Consider the following 18,286-nt stretch of genomic DNA (forward strand, 5'->3'; position numbering starts at 1 on the left):
AAAAAGACCGCTGGCAGTCCTGTGCAAGGCCTTTTGACCATTCTTCCTCTACAATTTCAATACGACGAGCTCGTTTCTCCTTTAGCGCTTACCGGAAGGCGATCTACTACAAATCATACAAGATGAGCAACCAAGAAGCACCCATCACAGCCTACCCTGCGACCTCAATAAAACCCCAAAATCAAGAGGGCGGTCCTGGGCTAGACAAAAACACTGACCCATATGCCGACTGGTCGCGTCTTGAATTCTGGGACGACAATGGCAAGCCGTACTTGAAAGAGTATGAGGGTCGCGGTCTTTTGGAGGGCAAGGCTGCACTGATCACTGGCGGAGACTCAGGCATTGGAAGATCTGTTGCGATATTGTTTGCACGAGAGGGCGCCGATGTCAGTATCGTCTACCTACCAGAAGAGGAAGAGGACGCACAGTACGTGAAGAAGAAGATCGAGGAGGCGGGTAGGAAGGCGAACCTGATGCAGCTGAACCTGCGAGAAAGAGAAAACTGCGAGAAGGCAATTGAAGGACACATCAAGGCTTTCGGGAAGCTGAACGTCCTTGTCAACAATGGTACGCGTTCGACACTCTCCTATTGAGCATCTTTGAGGCTCCATAACTAACGTGACTTTCGCGGCAGCTGCGATGCAGGAGATGTCGAATGACCTTACCGACATCGATCTCGATGTCACAGAGAAGACGTTCCAGACCAACATCATTTCTATGTTCGCGATGACCAAATATGCCCTGAAGCACATGAAGCGTGGAGATTGTATCGTCAACAGCAGCTCCGTTGCCGCGTACATGAGCAACCCTCAATTACTCGATTACGCATCTACGAAGGGCGCGATCGCAACGTTTACTCGCGGTCTTGCGCAGCAGCAAGCAAAGAATGGCATCCGTGTCAACGCTGTCGCTCCTGGTATCATGTGAGTTCACTTACATTATCCTACTTTCTGTCCACTGTGCAATGTAATCTATGCTGCATGTCAATTTTTGGTACTGACTGTCATCTAGCTGGACTCCTTTGCAACCCGCAACCAAAGGCAACCCCGACGATGCCATGGAGGCGCTTGGTGTAGGAGCGTGCCCGCTCAACCGACCAGGTATGCCAATTGAGATGGCCACTTTATATGTCACTCTAGCTTCCCCACTTGGTTCATACTGCACCGGTGAAGTCCTTCACGGGTCTGGCGGTATTGAGATGCAAGGTTAGATAGCTATGGTGTAGATTCACGACGAACGATGACATGTAATATACGCATTCGAGAACCAGATATGAGCATGTAATTGAGAGTATATTAATGGCTTGGTTTTCATCTTACTGTCACTAGCTATGCTCGAATACCTCTGTTGTAGTCTGTCACTTGTCGCTAGCGCCAGATGTCCAATCCTCGCGGCACATCTAGAGGAATGTTCAAAATATCTGTCGCATACAGACGTTGTTCAATCCCAGGTACGTCTTGACTGCACAGAAGATCATATCTCAATCACTCACCCTGACCTCCGTCTTCCACCATTATCTCCGATAGGCATACCGAGAAGATAAACCCCGGACCCACAAAGCCAACTTTTTCAATCCGTTTTCTCGTGGCGTCGTCTGTAGCGCACGTTTGCAGGGAGGACAGTTCACGTCGAGACGTTCCGAGGAATATTCGACACAAGGGCGATGCTCGAGAGGGTGCCGACGCTCGAATGCCTGCATCTTGGATTTTGTGCGCACACCAATTTGGTACATGAATTTCTTGCAGTTGACATGTATGGAGTCGCCTGTGCAGTCGCATTTGTAGACCGGAACTTGATGGAATTTGCACATGGTGAGAACAGCCGCGGTGGGTTGGGCGTTTCCGAGTTGTGAGTATTCGCGGGACCGGGGTATATCGATGAGGTTGGTGTTTGTGCTGTGGAGAAAGTACAGGAAATTCTCCAGCCCTTATATAGAGTGGCCGGTGAACGAGGGCAAACCCAATCTGACTCGTACTTCGCAGCTTCTCAACATCTTGCTTTGAGTCACTGTCATACCACGCATAGTAGGTCGAGTCACGATATCTTGAAAATCAACAACGGAAACATAAACAATTTGACTCCGCGCTGTTCACTGTCAATCTGCTGTGCAAGCGTGACTTGACGGGTTGGGGAGCAGGTACAGGGAGTCCTATGTCGTCGTTTGTGGCTGACGAACGATCAGCCTATGATGTTGAAAGCCTATGGATGAGCGCAACAGCGTAAACCTGAGAACACAGGGCCGTTGCTCGATGAGATATATCTTAGTGATTTCTTCTTGGTTGCGTTTATACAATGTGCTTCAACGCAGTCCTCTGTTCAGGCGTTACTCCGGTGCTTAGTGGAGCCATTCCATTACAGACAGGATGGGTGGGCGCTAGACATAGTGTGGCACTCATATGAAACGACCCATATGATTTGAACCTGATGGTAAAGGTTTACTTTGTGTGTCATCATGTGCAATGTGTAGCTGCCATACCATATGAATTCCGTTTGGGTACCCCACTGATCATCTCACAGAAAGATTGGAACTGCCCAGATGGTCAACGGACAAATTAAATGCTCATACTGTCACCCTTAATGCGACCACGACAATTTCTGACGCTATGCAGCCGCAAGCGTACCTAGATTATGAATAATACTCACATATAGTAGTCGTTTTTGGACGGAATTGTGGTGATAGTCGTTCTTCGAGCGGAACAAGTATCACCTTTACAAACTTTCCCTGCGTCTCGGTCCATTCACGACCACCCCAGCGGGCGTAGAGTAACGATATCTGAGAAGCACACATGCCTGAAATTTGCCTAATAGCGTCATACCTCTCCAGGATGGAAATGTCAGGTCAGCAACGCCATGCTAGACAATCTGGAGCCTGATTCTGTACATTGTATGTAACAGCCCTTTACGCCGCCAGCACATCCCTAAAATAAACCATCATAGCACCCTCGTGCACACTTTTGACAAACTTCTTCAACTCCGCGTGCGTCTCGCACCCGTCATCGTAGTACTTCATATCCGCTTCATCCTTAAACCTGTATTCAGTCAGCCCCTTCCCTTCTTCCCTTAACTCGTCCCTCACCACCTCCTGGTCAATCTGTTTTCTGCTCGTGCTCGCTACGCTCTCAATCAAAACTTACTCCGTAACCGCAGCGACCGTGTAACCCTGCCTTCTCTGATCATCATACGTCGGCCCCGCTCTCGCAGATAAAATATACGGCTTTCCGTCTTTCGTCGCGGTGGCGGCGAGAGGACGGTAGTAGGAGAAAAGCTTCTCTTGATCTGTGGAGGAGGGTATCTTGAAGAGAACGACGCGGGTTATGGGTGTTGATGCTGACGACATGGCTGTTGGCAGATGTGTGGTTGCTTCGTAGCAGCTGGCTTGGCTTGGGATATATGGTGGGAGGGAAGGCGATAAAAGAGCGTTGGTTCAAGGTATTTGATGTCGGACTCTGTTGCGGAATGGTTCCGCGCTCAATACCTCACGCTACCACATAGCTGCATCTGTCGCCTTACTGCACCTTAACATCATCTTGTCAGTTATTTACGTTGACTGAGCAGCACCATGACACAAGACTTCATCTGGTTGACCTGACTCATGCATTCGAACAATCCTTCCCAGAATGTAGCAAAACCCGCAATTTGCGCGCCATAATGACTCGAGTCAGTTTTCTTATCGAGAAGCGGAGATGACTTGCAGTAGCGCTGGAGTTAAAGTGCGGGATGGATACTAAAGTACCATAGGTACACCGCGATCGCACCATCGGTTTTCGGAAGATCCCTTTTATGCCAGGACTGTTTTTCTATCGTATCGCTGGGAGCCGACTATATCTGCTTCCGGAATAATATAATTCCTCTCTCAGTAGGCATGTTGCGTCGAAAAGGTACGAGCGAAAGTGTAGACAGCAACTAAAGGGTTCCCCTGTCGCGCCCCGCACGCCACCCACGTCGTGTGGTGTCCGTCAACACGTTCCTGGCTAGAGCTACATGTCCATCACAGTTTTAAGCCGCGCCAACGGCCATCTCCGCGAACAGGAAGCCAACATGGTTGTGGAACTGGCTTGCCAAGATGAAAGTGCTCCGATGAGTGCCCGACAATAAGAAGTCTCACGATCCCAGAAATTGCGCTGCAGCTTTTCCAGTTCCCTCGCTCTTCACCAAGATGGCGCCTCCCTCCAGGAAGACCGCATTGACAGCCGCCCTCGCCCTCGCCCTCCTCATACCATCCACAAGCGCTAGCTACGCGTTCTACGTCGGCCGCGACCTCACAGCCCTCAATGCCACGCTCGTAGGCGGCACCGGCGAAGAAGTCTCCTCGCACTGGCTCCAGATCTTCCCCGCCGCGAACCACACATCCAATGCGACCATCACCGTCGGCGTGACCGAGGACGCCGTCCTGCCAGGAAAATTAATTCAGATACCGCAAGTCAATCACACCTTCCGGTATATGTCTATGGAATATTCGGATTTTGAAGGCTTCCCTGCGCCGTTGACAAATGGCGGTGTTAATGAGAAGGGCGTCGCGGTAAGAGATGTGTGGGCGAATAGTAGGCAGGAACTTTACGACATGACGCCGAATCCGCAGACTGGTCTGCAGTACTCCGATCTTGCACGCGTAGTCCTGGAACGCGCAAGCACGGCGCGGGAAGGCGTCGAGATCATTGGAGATTTGATTGCAAAATACGGGTATGCTGACTACGGAGGGAACTCGCACTTGATCGCCGATGCGAACGAAGGCTGGGTCGTGTGGGAGCATTCGGGTGGAGTAGGACTGTGGGCTGCGGAAAGGCTGGGAACGGATGTCGTAAGGGTGCTGTATCCTGGATACATTGAAGATTTTCCCCGTCGATTTCGAGAACAGCACGGATTATATGGGTTCCAGCAACATTGTCAGCTTTGCGGTCGAGCAAGGCTGGTGGAACCCAAACGGAAGCGAGCCATTTAACATTTTTAATGCGTACGGGTACCAGGTTGAGGGCGAGAATCTCACTGCCCGTGACGGCGGAAACAAGTACATGAGCCAGGCAGCCTTGGAAGAAGCGACGCTTGACATGGTGCCCGTCACCGAAGCCGACATGCGTGAGCGTGTGAGGGACTATCGCATCTCTGACGATGAGGCTGGGTATGGACAAGTTGTGAGCTTGTTCCAGAACATGGACCCGGACACTATCCGTATCTGGAACGCGCCCACGGGATCTGTGGCAGCGCCTTTCATTCCCTGGTGGTTGGGTGTAGAGTCAGTTCCGCCAGAGTTCGGTGAACACCGATACCTAACAACAGGCGCGTCGTCCTCGTTCCTTAACCCGGACTTCCAGCTGCAGGAAGCCTCACAGTTTGCCGGCCTCATGTTCAAGCGCGTTTTGTATTACATGTGCTCAAACCCCAATCAATTGTAAGTATCACCGAGAGCTGCAGTTTCCAATAGCAACTGACCATCCCAGCCATCCCCTCGTCACGCAAATGTACACTGCCTTCGAAAACCAATCCGTAAGCGACTTGGGATGGGTAGAGAAGAGCGCGCAGACTTTGATCAGCAATGGCGAGAGGGATGCTGCAAAGAGTCTGCTGCAGTTCTACTCCCACACCAGAGCAAATAAGGCTCTTGATCTTGGCAGAACACTCACGGACGCGCTCGATGGATACATCAAGTTAACCGGACAGTGGAGAGGTCCGGTGGGCTCTGAAATCAACGATGCAGGCGAGGGTGCAGAGACTGTAAATTGCCTCGTAGGGTTCGATCCGGATCAGCCTGCTTGGAAGCAGCCCCCAAACCCGACAAAAAGGCGGAGGCGTACAGTCGCTAGAGGTATTTCCCCTTGATGAAATAACAATGATCCCTAAATAGAGAAATAGACGCCAAAATCGCCCAAGAGATCTTCTTGAACCTGCTGGCCAAAAGCTACGATTGGTGACGACATGCGATCAGCCATTTCAATCATTGCTTCTTGGCCTACAGCCTCACCGCATTCCAGTACTACGTTTACGCATCGGCCTGTGAAAATTCGCGGTGGGTCCTCCAACGAGGCGCTGATATACTGCCGTTGCTATTGCTTCATTTGACCTTTGGTCAAGACGTAGTCTCTTCGTTCGAGCTTCCCGGATCACTTCCACCCCATACGGTCAATTCAAAATGATGATCAGGTGGAAAGACGGAAGCAGCAGTAGATGATGTCAATTTTTGTGTTGTCGACAACTGATGGAGGTACGCTTCAGCTCCTCCCAACCAGCACGGATTGAAGGAGGTGCTTCACTCGGAGGTTGCTCTCTATGTCGCATCATGACCTGACTCGGATTCTTATCTGCATGCATTCGGGTAGGCTTCCGTAGTTCCTCTGTCAAGGTGGACCGAAAGAGCCGCTCGTAAACTTTAGAAGAGAAAATTTGCCGATCGAATGAGAAGGTATTCGATATCTTGGACAAGTTATCTGTCCACTTGCTAATATAGGACGTCGTATCGCGATGCACAATCAAGGAAGCAGTATCCGGTTTCGCTCGCTGTAAGATCTTACGGTTTTTCGACTTTTGTAGTAAGTGCTTTTGTTCAGAGATAGGCTTGCTTCGGATTGTTAGCTAGAGCGCTAGCGGTGAGATGCCCATTCACCAATTGCACGCGATCATGAGGAGGCTCAAGGCGTTCGTTTGCCGCTCCAGGAGCTTGTGCAATTCGTCGACTCCGCCCGAACCCAACGTTATCCTGAACTTGGCAGCGAAATCCAACGGCTTGTAGGAGGTTGCTGAATTCGATCGAATGCCTCATCCATTCTATCGACAACCATCTTGCAGCACATGATCGAAACGTCAAGGTCCATAGTGAGCTGGTAATGAGCATCTTCAGCCTCAGCGTCCATCCACGCTCGTATCTTGCTGAGGGCGGCGCGGAGAGCGACGAGCTGTGAAGCCCGAGCTTCGTGTGGTTCTATGAGAGGCCCTGACTAGGTGAAATATACCCTAATATTGATTGGGGTGCTGCCGGACGTGCTGTAGCGTCTTGAGGAAGTAGTAAGATTTCGTGAAACGTAGACGCTAGATTGTTTGCAGGTCAAGAGCGGCGTGCGCAGCGTGTGCAGGACAGTCATTGTATGTTTACGTGTCGAAGAAAAGGGCTGAATGGCGCTGGCGTGCGAACCTTTGCTGCTCGAGTTCAGCAGGGGCCCAGCCAGACGTACCTGCGGCAACTCGCACCACCCAATCTCCACGCTCTCTACGCTCTAGTCGAATGTCACCGTGTACCTTGATTACTTGTGACTTATATTCAAACGAGTACGCTATCAACACTCCTCCAGTCGTCATACAACATCACTCTACTCTTACGCCCGAAGCGCTCTATGACCTCCACCTCTTCCAAAACCTCCACCCAATCTTTTCATCCTGCTCTCCCACCTTCCTAAACCTTGACCTCTCTTTCCCCCTTTTCCTCCCCACCCACGCAAACCAAATGACCAATCCCGCAACCATAAACGCCACCACAAGCAGCGTCTGCACGGGCTCCGCAAACACCGCCCTGCTCAACAAAAATAGGCTAACACAGCAGAAAATGATCGGCGTGGTGATCCACGTCTTGTACGGTCTTTCCAAGTCTGGTTCCTTCACTCTCAAAATGATAAGACCCAGGACGGTCAAGAAGTAGAAAGAGTACCCCGCAACGCCGTAAAACGTGACCAGCGTGTCGAAGCTGCCAATGAAGATATACACAGCCGTAAGCAAAGCGTTAAGCGTCATAGCCGCAATAGGCGTAAAAAAGAACCCCGCATCTGCATCCGCAAACCAGTCCACCATCTTCTTTGGTATCCTACTCTTACTGGTCCCGGCATTGATACTATGTAGTCGAATCGCGCGGTGCGATTTTCCGAGGCCAATGGTGCCGAAGATTTCGGGAAAGTAGCCTTCCTTGCCTGCGGCATAAACGAGGCGGCCAGAGGTGAAAGTTGTAGCGTTCAGCGCGCCGAAACAGCTGCCGCTGACGAGAAGAGCGAGGATTAGAGAGCCGATTGGGCCGAAGACTTGGTGGCCGAAGGCGACGGCGATGGTGTTGGAGGACTCGATGAGGGAGGTAGGGAGAACGAGGAAGTAGGCAATGTTGGCGAGGACGTAGCAGAGGATTACGAGTGGGAGAGAAGTGTGGATTACGCGGGGAAGGTCGCGGGTGGGATTTTTGAACTCGGCGGTCACGTAGTTGACCTGCATGCTGTTAGTGATGTACGTGTGTAAGGATAAAAGAGGTTTACGTTGTCCCAGCCGTCGAATGCCCACAACCCGGCGTAGAGGGCTACGGCCCAGTTGCTAACATCCGTGCTGGTTCCTTCGAACCATCCCTGCTTCTTCCAGTCGTCGTTTGCAGGACCATTGTAGGAGAAGCCTGTCGCCGCAACGACAATGCCTATAACCGTGACGCCAATCAAGGCGAAGAACTTCAAGAACATGAACACATCCGCGCTCCTCGTGCCCAGCTTTGTCGAAACACAATTCAACAGGGTGACCAAAACCAATCCTGCGAGCGCAATGCCCTTGTCGATCCACGTGCTAGCTTCAGCTGCCTCGGCTCCTACGATTGCTCTTACGATGTATTCACCGAAGATGATAGCAATGATGGCCGCCGAACCAGGCTTCAGCACAACCACAGCACACCACGTGAATAAAAAGCCTGCCCACTCGCCAAATATATGGGAAAGATAGACCTGCGCCCCGCCGTTCAAGGGTATCGCGCCTCCAAGCTCCGCATAGCTCGCCGCACCTGTCCACGCCAGAACTCCTGCTACCACCCACACGAGCAGCGACGCGCCCGGGCTCCCCGCATTCCTGTTAACTTGGGACGGCGAAGAGAAGATGCCGCTCCCTATTATAAGCCCGATAACGAGCGATAGACCGTTGAGATACGTCAAGCTCTTGTTCTTCTCCAATGAGCCGCCGTTAAGCGCATTGGACGGATCGAGCGCTGGGTTGGAGGGCGCACCAAGGGCCGTGTAGCCTTGCGCTGTGCTAGAGAGCGGGAAGAGGTTGGGCGCGAAATCGAAGGCGGAGGAGACGCTATAGGAACGGTTATGGCGCGGACGGTTGTCGCCGGCCGGATTGAGTTCGGAGAGGGGGTCTTCATCGTCGAAGGACAACCGCTGCGAAGAACGTGCACCGGAACTGGACGACTCGACAGAGGTGCGCTGAGAGGCGTGCGACGACGAGGCCAGAGAGGCCAGTTCGAGCGAGTCGCGCATCGGGAGGGGGAGGTCGGAGTAGCGGTCGGCTGTATTGTGGTATTAGGGTTATCGTACGCGCGAGCTTCGAAGCGCCATGAGCGGCTTTAGAAATTTATACAAGGAGACAGGTATGTAGGCTAGGATATGCCTCGCGGTATGATCTGCCTGCGGGTATGTGTATGTGGATGGTTCGTCGAGTGTTTCAATTCCATGCGGGAGGTTCTCGGAGATGCCGAGAGGGGTTAAGCGCAGTTTTTCGTCAGAGCTTCGGACGACTTCGTGAAGCTTGACGCGACCTCGAAAAAGTTATGCGCCGATCTACTATGTTCTTTGCGCGATATGCCCACCGTTCGAGGTGATGCGAGCTCTCAGTCTGCATCGGATAGGCTGCCAGCGCGCCTGGAGCCTCCCGCGATGCGCGTACCTTTCCACCACGCTGCGACGGCGAGGTGGTGGTGAACTCACTGTCCAGCAGCAGGATGGACTGGACACTCTGACACCGAAATGGGAGCCTTTTTGGAATACGAAGGATTCGGGACTCCCGCAATTGAAGGAGAATGCTGCCGCGAAGGCCTATATTCTGCCCATGTTCCCTTACCCCTCCGGCACGCTGCATTTAGGCCATCTGCGCGTCTACACCATATCAGATGTCCTGGCACGCTTCCAGCAGATGCAAGGTCATGATGTACTGCATCCAATCGGCTGGGACGCTTTTGGTCTGCCTGCTGAGAATGCGGCCATCGAGCGCGGAGTCCACCCTGGAAAATGGACGTTGCAAAACATTGATGCGATGAAGGAACAGATGAAGCTCATGGGCGGCCATTGGTCGTGGGATAGGGTACGCTTATATTGATATATCAACGAATGATTTATACTCACGAATGGTCGCCAGGAGCTCCGCACTTGCGATCCCGCCTTCTACAAACACACCCAGCGCCTCTTCCTCATGCTTTTCGAGCGCGGACTCGCCTACCAAGCCGAATCACTCGTCAACTGGGATCCCGTCGACGAGACCGTACTGGCGAACGAACAAGTGGATGCCAATGGCTATTCGTGGCGGTCTGGTGCCAAGGTGGAGAAGAAGATGCTCAAGCAATGGTTCCTCAAGATCAAGGAGTTCCAGGAACCGCTATTGAAAGACTTGGATTCACTCGCAAAGGATGGAATGTGGCCGGAACGAGTGCTGGCCATGCAGAAGAACTGGATTGGTCGGTCTGAAGGCACTAAGCTGAGCTTCGATATCGAGACGGATAGCGAGAGCCCAATGAAGCTGGAGCCGGTTGAGGTTTACACTACGCGCGCCGATACACTTTTTGGGGTGGAGTACATTGCTCTGTCTCTCAACCACCCAATTGTGCAAATTCTTGCCAAAGAACACGAGGCTCTGCAAAAGTTCCTAGTCCTTGCTAAAGACTTCGCACCGGACTCAAAGGAAGGCTTTCAACTCCCTGGTATCCGTGCTAAGAACCCCATTGCGGACTTGGTCAACGACAACAACATCAGCAAAACTTTGCCCGTCTTTGTGGCTCCTTACGTGCTGGATGACTATGGTTCAGGAGCCGTCATGGGTGTCCCTGGTCACGATGCGCGAGATTTTGCATTCTGGAAGCAGCCCAAGCAGTCTATTTCTGGCCCTGTTGAGTTCGATTCTCCCATAAAGCTCGTCATCCATCCCGAACAACGTTCTTCAACTTCCTCCGAGACCATGGCGGAATCTGCAGGAGATCAGCCTCTACTTAGCAAGGGCTTCCTGGTATCTAGCGATGACGGTTTCAACGGTCTGACCTCTGATCAGGCCATCCAGGTAATCACAGAGCAGCTTCAACAGGGTGGTAAGCTTGCCGAACGGACAGAGAATTGGCGTCTACGCGACTGGTTGATCAGTCGCCAGCGGTACTGGGGTTGTCCAATTCCCATTGTTCATTGTGATAACTGCGGACCGGTTCCTGTACCACCAAGCGATCTACCAGTAGAACTACCTGATCTCCCCGCATCTTTCTTCCAGGGTCAAAAAGGCAACCCGCTTGCTGAGGACAGGAACTTCAAGGAATGCAAGTGTCCAAAGTGCGACAGGCCTGCTCAGCGTGAAACTGATACCATGGATACCTTCATGGACTCCTCGTGGTACATGTTCAGATTCTTGGACTCGGAGAACAAGACATCACTCGTGGCTCCTGAGAAAGCGAATGCGGGCATGCCTGTCGATGTCTACATTGGAGGTGTAGAGCATGCTATTCTGCATCTTCTTTACGCTCGTTTTATATCGAAATTCCTAGCGACCACGGACGTTTGGCCCGAAGGCCACAGAGCTCTAGGAGAGCCTTTCAAGCGTCTCATCACTCAAGGTATGGTGCATGGAAAGACGTATTCCGACCCAGCCACTGGGCGATTCCTACGCTCCGATGAGCTCGACTTTACCAAACGTTCCGAACCCACCATCAAAGGGACTGAAGTGGTGCCAAAGGTCAGCTACGAGAAGATGTCGAAGAGCAAATACAATGGTGTTGATCCAGGCGCCACGATTGCCAAGTACGGTGCGGATGTCACACGAGCGCACATGCTCTTCCAAGCACCCGTCAGTGACGTCCTCGAGTGGGATGAACAGAAGATCACCGGCGTGCAGCGCTGGCTCTCGAGGGTTCTTAAACTGTCTCACGCCAAATGGTATCCCACGACGGAGATCGGCGATTTCAAACCGCCACACGCGCTAGATGTGTCTGTGATGGAGCTTCTAACTCACATGGCAGACTTGGCGATTCTTAAGCCTGTGTCGGGACAAAATATCGCCTCGAAGGAAGAATGCCTTCTTATGGCCCTCGATCCCGCCGAAAAGGCTTTGCTATCTTCCACACAACAGATCATCGCCACTGTTTCGAAAGCCTACTCAGAAACGTACTCTCTAAACACCATCGTCAGCGATCTTATGACACTCACAAACACGATCTGGGACACACCGCACAAATCCATCAACACGCCGTGGTTCAAGTGGTATGCCACAATACACCTCCTTCGCATGTTGGCTCCTATCGCTCCAGGTGTCGCAGAAGAATGCTGGCAACTCCTTATCCCAAAAATGAACCGTAAAGTACGCGGCGACCAGCCTCACCCTCTCCGCGCTTCTACAGAGACCGAACCCGGCCCTTCCATCTTCACATTCGGTTTTCCGAAGGCGGACATGGGGGCGATTCCCAAGCTGAACACGACGACTACGTGCGTTGTACAACTTAACGGCAAGAGAAAATTTCAGATCGAGATGACAAAGATACCTGTCTCAATCAAGGACAAGGACCAGGAAAGCCTTAGGAAATTTGCACTCGAAGAGTTGCTGAAGACGGAGGAAGGAAGCAAGTTCTTTGACAAGCAGAATGGTCCTATTTGGAAAGAGAGCGACACTCAGGAAGCGGATGGGATATACAAGGAGATTCCCCAGGGCTGGAACATGATCGTCGTCAAAAGGTGCCAACTGATAAACTTTGTGCGCCCGAAGGGATACAAGCCTAAGAAAGAAGAGAATGACGCGTCAAACGGAGATGCATCAGGACCAATCCATACATCCCCACAGCAGAACCCAAAAGCGACGGCAGCCGATAAAACAGAGCCTTCGGCTGCCGGAGAAACAAAGGCCTCGAACAAAGAAGACGTCGACGAAAAGCAAACGTACGTATCAACATCAGCCCTCCCCACTAGCGACGAGATCCTGGACGTATTCCCACTCACCTTACCCTCCCCGTCCTCCCACGCGCGACGTAAAGCCACCTCAACCCCTCCTCCTACCAAAAAGCAATCTCATTCACCCGATCCCAACTCCAATTCCCCTATCAAGTCAACCCTCCCCGCCTTGAACGAGTTCGGCTGGCTCATTGCCCAGCGATCCGAGCGCTCAAAGCTGGAGCAAGAACGATTCGCCGCAGACTTCATAAAGTTGTACATGTCTGTGAAACCGGACCAGCGGGGGATAATAAGGCGCTCCTGCAAGAAGAACGGGAGAATATGGATCGACAAAGAGGTGAAAAAGTTCAGGAGGGGTTATTGAGGGGGGATAGGAAGAGCGGGTTGAGCTCTGACAGACTGAGAGGAGAATAGTGAGCAGGGTGTGGGAGGTTGAAAAGCGTAAAGGTGTGGATGTAGGTAGCTGAGCTAGGAGGAGAGTGGAAGAAGGGGTTGCTGTACGATATATGTAAATTGTGTTGAGTACAGGCAGGCACGCGGAGTTTACGATGAAGAGTTCTCTTGAGTTGTATATTATGTATATGTAGGTAGTGTTGTACAAGGATGGGGTGTCTATTTACATTTATATAACTAAGCGGTGTACAGATGCCTCTTCGTGACGCTTGCGCTACACGCCTCTCGCAATGCTGATCTCTTTTCATACTCACACTTCTGTATCATACAAGCTCCACCTCTACCCTCTATATTATACATCCCTCCATCTCCCTCTACCCCACATCATGCGCTCGCCCTCCCCCTCGGCTTCAACTTCAGTCCCCCATCCTCTTTCGGCGGCTCCAACATCCTAGCAATATCCCTCCCATCCTGTGTAATCCCACCGCGCAGCAAATCGAAAATAACCTGCCCATTGACGACCGTTGCGTCCACCACTTCCTCAACATTCCCCGGCCCAACACGGCCATACCATATCCCACTTCCCGCCCACGCATTCCCCTGCATCCCGGGGGGCAAATAAACAATCACGTTCCCAGCGTACTTATGGCCTCCGATGTGGCTGATCAACCCCACTTCGGCGTCAATCCCTCTCTTCACGAACGCCTCGCGGAAGCGCGATTGCAGCATCGGTCCAAGGATCCCGCAGCGCTGGTCGCGGCCGCCGTGGCCACAGATAAGGACGGTGGGTTTAGTTATAGATTCTGGGGTGGGAAGGAGGGAAGCCTGGCTCTCGTCGCGAGTGAGCGCAGCTTTTTGCTCGGGTGTGAGGCCTGCGTGTGCGGGGTGCAGGGTCCGTGCTTTGAGGTACGCGGTTGCGAAAGCGGCGTATGATTCTTTGGTGTTTGGTATCGCGTTTATCCTCTTAAAGCTAGGAAAGAGTAACGCAGTCGTAGTAGTCGGCGTTGGACTAGAGGGCAAAGAGCACAGCGTTGTCAAAACATTCGTAAAAGGCTGACTACCTTGTGAGCATGGCGCATTCGGGGGGAAGGGAAGGGGAACAAACAAACATCAAAGCCCTTTCCTCCTCTTCCTATTTCGCCTTTTAGGGCGCGGACGAAGTCCCCAGACGTGGACTCTTCGTCTTCTATTCGGCTAGTCCAGTCGTCTTTCCCGGTGCAGATAAGGACTTGCTCAGTGTAGGGTGCCATTGTGTGGAGGAGGGGTGTTTTGCGGTCGATGTCAAGCTCCGGAGGTGTGCCTGCGCAAGCGCATGTTGGAGAACAGGTGGTTAGGGCTGTTTGGCGACGTCTTGGGGTTGTAGAGAAGGTCCGTAAGCGGGAGACGCGAGGGAGCAGCTGGTGAGAGCGGCTGAGTGACATCGTGGACGGCAGCGATGGATAATGCGCGTCGTGGGCGGTTTGGGAGTGTGTTGTGAGATGTATTTTGGCTCGGAATGGTTCCGGCTGATGACGCACACGGAGTTGTTCATAGGGCGGTCGGAGATGGCGGCCTTCTCCGAACCATGACATGAACCTTCGAGCAATTACATTTCAGCTCTACAACATCCTGTCCATGAGTACCAGCGTCTACAAGATACACTGACATCATGTCAAACATGAGACAGCCCAGCTATGACAAGAGCCAATCATCTCCTGGCCAAAGAGCGTAAAGTGATGCCCTTTTCCCATCTACCATTGAAGTCCACGTCTACCTCCCCATCACCACGACAATTCAGACAAAAGTCAAACCTACTTCAGCATCCACAAGGCCAATAAGGGTAGAGCACTTCCTTGCTTGTGTCAAAGAGCAATATTGCACCATTGTGTATCTACGATAAGGCAGGGTCAATACTACAGGCTTCAATGTTGATTGCCTTACGCCTGTCGCCCCAGTGCCCTAGCTCCCGCTCATCAAACCTACATTAGTCACTGCATCGCAAACGCAAACTGTCTGTATCAGGGATGCGGGAAGGTTCCTTAAGGAACAACTATCATGCAATGCGATACCAATGGAGCTGTTTCATGCGATCGGAGGTATTGAGCACCTCACGTCCAGCACTTCGAAACACTGAGAACCTTTTGCTTAGTATACGTTTACGCTAAGCCCGTTGTGTAACGACCCTCCTCTAGGCAGTGGATACCACAGATCTCCACCCCGCATCTTGTATCCAGTCCCGTAAGCAGACGGATCAACACTTCCCGGTCCCGATACCTCTGACAAATGCTCGGCATTGAGAACGGCCTTTCACTGGACACACATATCAAAGCTTTGTCACGGCTTGCAGATGAGGCATCTATGCAGGCTTACGTCTATCTCACGCTTTGTGGGCGGCCAATTTGTGCGAGATAGAACGCTCCAGCTGCGACCATTGCCTAAGCGACGAATGAGATGGGGCCAAGATGGACGGGCTGCTGCGAGGCTGAACGTAGGAAGCTCCAGAAACGGCTAGACACGGGCGTATGCTTTGGTGCCACCGTTCTAGATGATGACGGATGGGTAGAGACGTCGTTTTTGCGAGTATTGACTGGCCGCCTTGATGTGGGATGAGGTTTTTGAGACCGGACCCTTGGGTCGTGAACAAGGGAGCTGACCATAGCGACGACTGGACTGTACACTGTGCTCCAATGGAGCCATTGCGCGACTACTTGATGGCCGGATGGCTTGACGCTGTCCATGTAAGCACTCAAAGCTGTTGGATGCTTAAAGGGACCTCGACCGCGCAGCCTCGATAGCTCTTACTATATTCTTCACCAGCTGGCCTTCACTTTTCAATCCCTCTCAACGAGTACCCCATCCTAGCATACCCATTCCACTACATACTTCAATATGAGCAAGACCATTGCTGTTGTCGGTGCCACTGGCGCACAAGGTGGTAGTGTAGCTCGCGCGTTCCTTAAGCTCGATGGCTGGAAAGTTCGCGCCATCACACGCAACACAGGCAGCGATAATGCAAAGAAGCTCGCGTCTGAAGGCGCCGAAGTAGTTTCTGCCAACGCCGATGATGAAGCTTCTCTACTCAAGGCTTTCGAGGTACCATGTCTCTTCCTTCATCGCTCCTTATCTATCTAACCCTTCAAAGGGCATAAACGTCGTCTTTGCGGTCACAAATTTTTGGGAGCATTTGTTCACGGGTAAAAAACCTCTATGAATAAACCTAATTATAGTAGTCTACTACTTACCTACCTTAGGCTCCTCTCCAGACGAATCCGGTGTGAAGGAGGCCGAGCAAGCCAAGAAGCTCGCTCGCGCCGCCTCTCAGACATCCTCCCTTGAGCACTACGTCTGGTCGACGCTTCCCAGCGCAAAGGCCCTAACCAATGGCAAATTCCCTGTACCGCATCTTGACTACAAGGCTGAGGTCGACGACTGGATCCGAAGCGATCTACCGGACCTTCACGCGAAGACCACATACCTCATACTCGGTTTCTACCCTAACAACTTTGCCAACTTCCCCAACGTGAAGCCCTTTGAGATTGTAAGTGCCTTGTCATACCCTTCGCATGATGTTATGACTACGACGCTGATAAGCTTTACAGCCCGGCTCCTGGGGTAAATGGGTCCAAATCCTACCCACGTCCGCCTCAGCCGTCATCCCTGTGTCAGGCGATATCAATATCACACCTGGTCTCTATACTCGCCAGATCGTTGCTAAACCCGAACTCACCAAGGGCAAATACGTCGACATCTCCCCCGAGATCCTCACTTTCGGCGAGATGCTCAAGCAATACGGCGAAGTCACTGGCCGCCAGACGGCCTACATCCAGGTCAGCGCCGAGGACTTTACCAGCGTGTGGGGCGTTGGTGGAAAGGAGATGGCCGACCAGTTTGCGTTTGGTGAACAGTTCAAGGATGGGTGGGGCTCTGCGAGCTCGATTACCAAGGAGGACTTGGGCATCAAAGATGACGAGTGGCCGAGTTTCAAGCAGACTTTGGAGAGTATGAAGGATCAATTGTGAGAGGATCCAAGCTGTGCTCACTGTAATGATTATATGGCATACTCCGATATTACAAATGTGTCATCTCTTCAGCTCTATTGACGTTGGACCGGAAGAGTGCAAAGTAGTCAAGGTTACAGTGCAAGATATTGTTTGCTTGACGACCAAGGTCTGAACATGATTCAGGAGTTCATAGTATCGGGGGAATGGGTGAGATGACTTTCTGATTATTGGTTGTTATGTTAATGGGCCTTGATTGCGTTTCTCTTCTGGCGAACGCTTGTCATGGACAGAAGCCCGCCTTTCACTTTCAAATAATTCAACCCCTTCATGGGCATCTTTCTGCGCTTCAGCAATGAGTATTCTTCACCTGCGGTTCAACCCGGTCTTGTTCGAATCGCAGCACGTGCCTTTATCGTAAGGCGCAAGTCCACTGTGCACGCATACTGTCGTATATAAGACACACTCTCTCAGGTACCACCAGGTCCACGCAACCCCGCCACGCCCGCTCCCAACCCTCAACACCCGCGGCTTTTCGAAACCGAGCTTGACGGAATCCTTCTCACAGACATTCCGAAAGCCCTACGACAATGCTGTCCCTATTCGAAGCCTTCGTCTATGGCACTTTCGTCGTTCTCATATCCGCCACTATCGTCGTGCTCCACATGGGGGTGACCAACGTCGAAGATTCCCTCGATTCCGAGGAGCAGCGCGCATTCTTGCGTATTGACCAACTATTGAAGGAACTCAACGAAGAAGCAAAAAAATACGCCGATACCAAGTTGACCGCCGCCAAGCGCGATGAGATGGAGCGCAAACTCGATGCTTCCATTGAGACCTACAAGGAGGTCGTTCTTGAGATCATGGCCGAGGTGGATAAGACTAGGAAGGAAAAGGACCGAGTGCGCCGGGGTTTGGACTAAGTGGGATGCATGTGCATCGGTTGGGTCCGTAACAGGTAGGCTACCTGGACTTCCTCGGCTTGTTCTCAGATAGACTCGAGCTAACTGTACTATAGGAACCAGTCTTCTTTCTATGGATGGACTTTAGGTTTCCTTCTATGTG

General features: G+C 52.0%; 8 protein-coding genes across 8 annotated transcripts; 5 read left to right on the top strand and 3 right to left on the bottom strand.

The window, feature by feature from the left end:
* Nucleotides 1–122: 122 nt before the first annotated feature.
* N0V89_009436 (uncharacterized protein) lies at nucleotides 123–1,210 on the top strand (the record flags this gene model as incomplete). The annotated part of the gene is made up of 3 exons (XM_056218187.1): nucleotides 123–567; nucleotides 635–923; nucleotides 1,012–1,210. The coding sequence occupies 3 exons, from the start codon at nucleotides 123–125 to the stop codon at nucleotides 1,208–1,210; spliced, it is 933 nt and encodes a 310-aa protein (XP_056067452.1).
* A 1,689-nt stretch (nucleotides 1,211–2,899) lies between these two features.
* On the bottom strand, nucleotides 2,900–3,337 carry N0V89_009437 (uncharacterized protein; the record flags this gene model as incomplete). The annotated part of the gene is made up of 2 exons (XM_056218188.1): nucleotides 2,900–3,029; nucleotides 3,135–3,337. 2 exons carry the CDS (start codon nucleotides 3,335–3,337, stop codon nucleotides 2,900–2,902), a joined length of 333 nt encoding a protein of 110 aa, XP_056067453.1.
* An 819-nt stretch (nucleotides 3,338–4,156) lies between these two features.
* N0V89_009438 (uncharacterized protein) lies at nucleotides 4,157–5,814 on the top strand (the record flags this gene model as incomplete). Its single annotated transcript, XM_056218189.1, has 3 exons — nucleotides 4,157–4,804; nucleotides 4,830–5,386; nucleotides 5,436–5,814. The coding sequence occupies 3 exons, from the start codon at nucleotides 4,157–4,159 to the stop codon at nucleotides 5,812–5,814; spliced, it is 1,584 nt and encodes a 527-aa protein (XP_056067454.1).
* A 1,503-nt stretch (nucleotides 5,815–7,317) lies between these two features.
* N0V89_009439 (uncharacterized protein) lies at nucleotides 7,318–9,200 on the bottom strand (the record flags this gene model as incomplete). The annotated part of the gene is made up of 2 exons (XM_056218190.1): nucleotides 7,318–8,172; nucleotides 8,220–9,200. The coding sequence occupies 2 exons, from the start codon at nucleotides 9,198–9,200 to the stop codon at nucleotides 7,318–7,320; spliced, it is 1,836 nt and encodes a 611-aa protein (XP_056067455.1).
* Nucleotides 9,201–9,768: 568 nt separating this feature from the next.
* Nucleotides 9,769–13,215, top strand: N0V89_009440 (uncharacterized protein; the record flags this gene model as incomplete). The annotated part of the gene is made up of 2 exons (XM_056218191.1): nucleotides 9,769–10,020; nucleotides 10,075–13,215. The coding sequence occupies 2 exons, from the start codon at nucleotides 9,769–9,771 to the stop codon at nucleotides 13,213–13,215; spliced, it is 3,393 nt and encodes a 1,130-aa protein (XP_056067456.1).
* A 413-nt stretch (nucleotides 13,216–13,628) lies between these two features.
* Nucleotides 13,629–14,494, bottom strand: N0V89_009441 (uncharacterized protein; the record flags this gene model as incomplete). Its single annotated transcript, XM_056218192.1, has 2 exons — nucleotides 13,629–14,207; nucleotides 14,354–14,494. The coding sequence occupies 2 exons, from the start codon at nucleotides 14,492–14,494 to the stop codon at nucleotides 13,629–13,631; spliced, it is 720 nt and encodes a 239-aa protein (XP_056067457.1).
* Nucleotides 14,495–16,112: 1,618 nt separating this feature from the next.
* On the top strand, nucleotides 16,113–17,242 carry N0V89_009442 (uncharacterized protein; the record flags this gene model as incomplete). The annotated part of the gene is made up of 4 exons (XM_056218193.1): nucleotides 16,113–16,316; nucleotides 16,366–16,417; nucleotides 16,475–16,761; nucleotides 16,823–17,242. 4 exons carry the CDS (start codon nucleotides 16,113–16,115, stop codon nucleotides 17,240–17,242), a joined length of 963 nt encoding a protein of 320 aa, XP_056067458.1.
* A 569-nt stretch (nucleotides 17,243–17,811) lies between these two features.
* N0V89_009443 (uncharacterized protein) lies at nucleotides 17,812–18,144 on the top strand (the record flags this gene model as incomplete). The annotated part of the gene is made up of 1 exon (XM_056218194.1): nucleotides 17,812–18,144. One exon carries the CDS (start codon nucleotides 17,812–17,814, stop codon nucleotides 18,142–18,144), a length of 333 nt encoding a protein of 110 aa, XP_056067459.1.
* Between the last annotated feature and the right edge of the window lie 142 nt (nucleotides 18,145–18,286).

Source organism: Didymosphaeria variabile (genome assembly GCF_027946475.1).
Source record: "Didymosphaeria variabile strain IMI 356815 chromosome Unknown scaffold_7, whole genome shotgun sequence".
Lineage (NCBI taxonomy): Eukaryota > Fungi > Ascomycota > Dothideomycetes > Pleosporales > Didymosphaeriaceae > Didymosphaeria > Didymosphaeria variabile.